Source organism: Dendrobium catenatum, unplaced genomic scaffold (genome assembly GCF_001605985.2).
Source record: "Dendrobium catenatum unplaced genomic scaffold, ASM160598v2 fragScaff_scaffold_1221, whole genome shotgun sequence".
In the NCBI taxonomy this organism is placed as follows: domain Eukaryota; kingdom Viridiplantae; phylum Streptophyta; class Magnoliopsida; order Asparagales; family Orchidaceae; genus Dendrobium; species Dendrobium catenatum.
In genome coordinates, this window is record NW_021319683.1 from 460,881 (window position 1) to 466,346 (window position 5,466).

The 5,466-nt window shown below is 40.6% G+C and overlaps 1 protein-coding gene across 1 annotated transcript; it reads right to left on the minus strand.

Annotated features, from left to right (window-relative positions):
* Positions 1-2,030: 2,030 nt before the first annotated feature.
* LOC110100290 (cytochrome P450 71A1-like) lies at positions 2,031-4,406 on the minus strand. The gene is made up of 2 exons (XM_020827727.2): positions 3,414-4,406; positions 2,031-2,724 (listed from the first exon to the last, which is right to left on the minus strand). The coding sequence occupies exons 1-2, from the start codon at positions 4,305-4,307 to the stop codon at positions 2,104-2,106; spliced, it is 1,515 nt and encodes a 504-aa protein (XP_020683386.2). The 5' UTR covers positions 4,308-4,406; the 3' UTR covers positions 2,031-2,103.
* Positions 4,407-5,466: the final 1,060 nt, after the last annotated feature.

Consider the following 5,466-nt stretch of genomic DNA (forward strand, 5'->3'; position numbering starts at 1 on the left):
GGATTTGGTTGGCTAAACCAGTTAGGATAGGTCCATCCGGTATCGATTTGCCTACCAATCTTCAATCTCTCAAGAGAAGCATAAGCATATGGAATACTTGTGATTGTGAAAGCATCTAGGACCAAAGGTGGTTCTTTCAGCCATCTAGAGGAGAAGATAAGAGCTTCACGATCCAACCCATTGAGGAGGTCTTCAGATGCAATTTTTTTATCAACGATAGCGGGCGCAATTGATGTCTTGTTCGTAACATTGGGAATGAATAGTTCCGGTTGGACATTTGGCTCCAGCTGGCCCTCAATTTTGCCCTCATCATCATCATATGCGGGCTGATCAATATCAAGAACTCCATCGAGCATGTCGTCATCATACACGTCGTACACCGGCTCATCGTAGAGAGGCAAGAACGACGAATTCAGCAATGGATCTTCAAATTCTTCAAAGCCGAACTCGACTGAGGGTGAGGTGGAAGATATCTGATCAGCTGAAATGTCCTCGTCGTCGTCGTCGTCGATTTGTAAGGATTTAGCTGGAATGAATGATCTTGAAGCTGTCATGGGAGCGTACTTGTCACATGATCGAAAGCCATTAACGTCTTGGGGAGTGCTCCTGTATGTCAGTCGTTCAAGTCTTGACAATCGCCGTTTGAGTCGAATAATTTCTTGTTGAAGATCTTTACTGTCAGCTTCTTGAAGTGTTCCCTGCAATGTCCATCGAGAAAGAAACATGCTCTGCTTTTCTTTGGGTGGACAATATGAGCGGAGAAATTCTGTTGTTTCTCTTTGCTTCATTGTCATTTCTTCCAATACAAAGGCCACCTTCTTTTAGAAGCTTTTGGTATTCTGACGCCGTCCAGTCCTGTGATCAGAAGTCTCCACCAACTGAGACAGTTTGTTGATCCAAGAACAAAGTAGAGAGACCACCAATTGAAAAGAATCAAGGTACAGGCGTGAGAGAACACCGTCCAAGGCTTGCGATCAGAAATCTCCACGGGCGGAGACGGTTGGCTGCCGGGAACAAGAATCTTGGCTACGTCCGCGACTCCTGCCGCGCCTCCCAGCTCAGCACTCGGTCCCCTCGCTCAACCAGCGAACCCGGCCAAGAACTCCTCCGATCGCGACACCAGGCAGCGTGGCCTCCGGCCAAGATCTCCTCCGATCCCCGCAAGCCGTCCACGTCAAACAGCCAAAGCCGTCCGACCCTCACACGAGCAATCTTCCTCACGAACACTGCGCCTCCGGCTTCAAGCGCCTGGACTAGCTTCTCGCGCACACTTCCGCCTGCAGACTTGTGCAATCGCTCAACAAGCCTTGCTCCGCCTTCGCTCGCTCTTAGCCGGCAATGCGATTCTGCTTCCGGTCAAGGATGTCACCGGAAGCCTCCTTTTTCTTGACCTATTATTGGGCAGAGGCGTGAAACCAAGAAACCACCACTTGAATAAATTCAAGATACAGTAAGAGAGAAATCTCTCTCAAAATTTCATGCCAAATTTCTCTCCGGCATCAATTGCTCCGTCGTTTTCTTGAACGGCCTCCGACGTGGTTTCTTCCGCCAGGTTTTTCTCTTCACCACCTGATGACTTGTCAGGATACAGAGCAAGAAGAACCCGTTGGCTCTGATACCAAATGACACCGGCCAAGTAGGGGTCTCGACGAATCCACGTCGAAATATAACATAAGTTGAAAAAAATTCTTCTATTTTAACTATTGTAAAAAATAGACTAAATAATACAATTAGAGATCAATTGATAAATAATATTTTAATTACTTATATTAAAAAATTAATATTTGATTGTATTGATAATGAAGTAATCATAATTTGTAAGTTTTTTTAATCTTATTTTTTATCTTTTTAAAATAAAAAAAATATCTGAATTTTTTTTTTTTAAGGGAGTGCGAAGGAGAGCCTGAGGCAGCTGAGTTGTTATTCAACTCGGCTCGTCTCAAGGAGTTGAACATGAGCTATTCTCCAATATTAATCCTATTTTGGAGCTTTATATAGTTTATTAAATATCCATAAACTTAAATAGAGAGAGAGAGAGAGAGAGAGAGATTATTGAGCTACTGTCCAGTCAATACAGTTAAGCACAACAATCAATCGAAATGGCTAAGCAAGTTCTACATAATGCAACTTTGCTGTAAGAAGAAGTGGCGACTTCTTGTGAATTGTTATCCCTCGCAATTCACTCATATCCAAAGCTTCATCTCTCATTTCTTTTGGAACCTCCCAGTCAAAATGATGCAACAAGTTTGCGAGGGCGCATTCTATAGTAGCAATTGCGAAGCCAATCCCTGGGCAAGCTCTTCGCCCAGCTCCAAATGGTGTAAACTGGAAGTCTTGTCCTTTAAACTCAACATTACAATCTATGAACCTCTCAGGCCAAAATTCTTCTGGCCTATCCCAGTAATTGGGATCTCTCGCAATTGCCCATGCATTGATTATGATTCTTGTTCCAGCAGGAATGCCATAGCCTTGCAACAGAGTATTTTCTGTTGCAACCCTGGGAACAAGTAGAGCAACTGGAACATGAAATCTCAGTGTCTCTTTGATTATTGCCTTTAGGTAAGTCAATCTGTCTATGTCTTCTTCTTCAACAAACTCCTTAGATCCAACAACATCTCTTATCTCTTTTTGAACGTCTTGCATGCATGTTGGATGATGTATGAGCTCTGCCATGGCCCATTCTAAAACGGTGAATGTTGTGTCTGTGCCCCCAGCAAACATATCCTGCCATCATCAATTAAAAATTAAAAAAAAGAGAGAGCCTTTATCTACATGAGGATGTTAAGAAACATATTCTTATTTAAAATTAATAATAGAAGTCATCTTTATTTTTTTTTGGCGGGTTATGCCAATTCAAGTAAACTCACACACACATTACATATACAAGACTCGAAATCAAGACCTCTTAGTTGGTAGTCTAAGCTCTCAACCAATAGGCCAATATGAGCTGTGTATCTCTAATATTTTTTAACTAATTCTTGTTAGATCTATCTCTACCTTACTTAACATAGGCCAGATCTAATAGATCTACTTTCTAAACCGGGTCATCAGAAGCCAATGTTTATGTGACAAAACCATCTAAGATGACCTCTTTTATCTTATCTCTCATTGATCATTATTATTTCAACAAAAACTATAAATCTATTAATAAAATTTCATGAAGTCAAGAACTATCAAGATCTTGTTAACAAAAATATCAATATGTTAATAAAAATTATTTACCCAATTGCTAACAAAAAAATAATTATTATGATTTGATGACATGATTATTTTTGGTGATTCAGACTTGGTATTTACTATTGAGATTTAGTACACGATATTATTGGGATTCTTATTAGACGACCGAGTTCCCATTGAATGGGGGCCTATTGAGAGTTGATATAAGCCTACGAGTATAAGTGTTGAGTAATTACCAGAATTACAGCTTTGATATGCTCTTTCTGGAGGGGGATGGCAGCATCGTTGCCTTCATGTTGATCTTTAACGGATAACAACACATCCACTAGATCTAAAACTTCTTCGTCAGCGCCAATAGTTTTTGATCTCTTTCTGTGAAGACGCTCCTCAAGAATTTGCTCTAAAAGCTCATCCAATTCCTTAGAATTTCTCCTCACTCTTGCATTCAACCCAGTAAGCACATCAATCCAACCAAGCCAAGGAACAAAATCAGCAACTGGAAAGCACCCCAACAATTTAGTAAACTCTTCCAACATCTCTCCGAATTTCGTCTCCCCTGAATACTTCCTCCCCAACGCCACCCTGCATAAGATATCATTAGTGAGAACAACCAACCTCTTGCTCAAGTTCACCGCCTCCGCCGCCACCGAAGCAGCGCGGATATCTGCAATGAGAAGAGCCACCTCCTCCTCCCGCACACTCTTGTATGATTGTACGCACTTGCTACTCAGCAGGTGGACGACGCATATCTTCTTTATCATCCTCCAGTAGTCACTGTAAGGAGAGAATGCAACATCGGTGCTGTTGTAGAGGAGATGATTGGCTAAAGAGGATGGCGGACGACTTGCAAAGATGAGGTCTTGGGCCTTCATGACCTGCTCCGCGATCTCCGCGGAGGAAACGACGACGGTGGGGGCGGTGACACCCAGTTGGAGAAGGATGAGGGGGCCATATTTTTTGGAAAGGGAGTTGAGGGAACGGTGGGGAAGTGAGCCGAGTTGGTGGAGGTTTCCTAATAGTGGGAGGCCTGGTGGGCGTGGCGGCAGCCTTGTGGGGGAAGAGGCTTTACGCCGGTGGAGGAAGAAGAAGATGATTGTCAGCAAGGTTAAGAGGAAGATTATTGTTGCCATGTTTAGGGATGCTTAATTGGAGTGTGAAATAGTTTTTGTTTGTGCCTTCGTCTTTGAAAGAGAAGAGCGGTAAAAGTAATCTTAGGGGCCGTTATATATATAATGAGTTTATTTAATGAATAAACTAATATGAAAACTAATTAATTATTTAAAATCACATTTATTTCAAATAAATTTAAGAATTTTAAAATTCTAAGCAATTTTTTTATGGGTAGAAAAGATCTAATTCACTAAGGAATCTTGATCAGTGTCATTAGTGAGACGAGCTAGCCGACTTACAGCTAGCTCAAATTTTACTTGCTAGTGAGTTTGCAAATTAAGCTTATCAAGTCAAATGCCTGAGCTTAGATTATAGTTCAAGTATTAAACCAGTTCAAGCTCAAACTTATTGAAGCTAGACTAGTCGGCTCACAAGCTAGCTCGATTAAAGTAAATTTTAAATCTAAATATTGTCTCTTATTTTAGGTTAACCTGACTTCCCCCTACTGCCAAAAGTCTCACAAACTCATTTTCTTCTTTAAACAATGATTATGTCGTTTATGCCTTTATTTGAAAATAAATTCAAAATTAATAAGGCATTATCTCGAGCATCTAGAAAATTCTATACATGGATTATTATGGAAATCTCTAGATGTTTAATTAATATGTTAGGTGGTAAGAAGTAGTTAGAATTTGTAATAAGCATCTGTTGGGACTAAACAAATCGAAACAAACACAATAAACAATAGTAGACAGATCACGGAGAAAGAAAAAAAAAGTGAAAAGAAGAAAAAAGAAAAAAAAAATAGTAGACAGATCACAAATATTTACATTAAAATTTTAAAAATGGGAAAAATCATAGAATCACATCATATAAAAAATTCACCATCAAATTAGGAGAAATTGTACGGATCGTCCCCTTACTCTATTTTGCAGCCTTCACGCTCTTTCATACACGAGAGTATAACCACCATATAGTTACAACTCACACAATACAAAAAATAAAAATAAAAAGACTTAGTGGGTCAACAACGCCTTGTCGTTGCACCAAAAAAAAGGGTTGAGCCCCCGAACCCTTAAGGCCTTCTCCAGCCGTTCTGCAAACAGGCGAATGGAGAGCCTCAGACGTGCCAACTGAACTCCATTTTTGCCGGCATTTAGTCGCTGATGAATAGTGCGA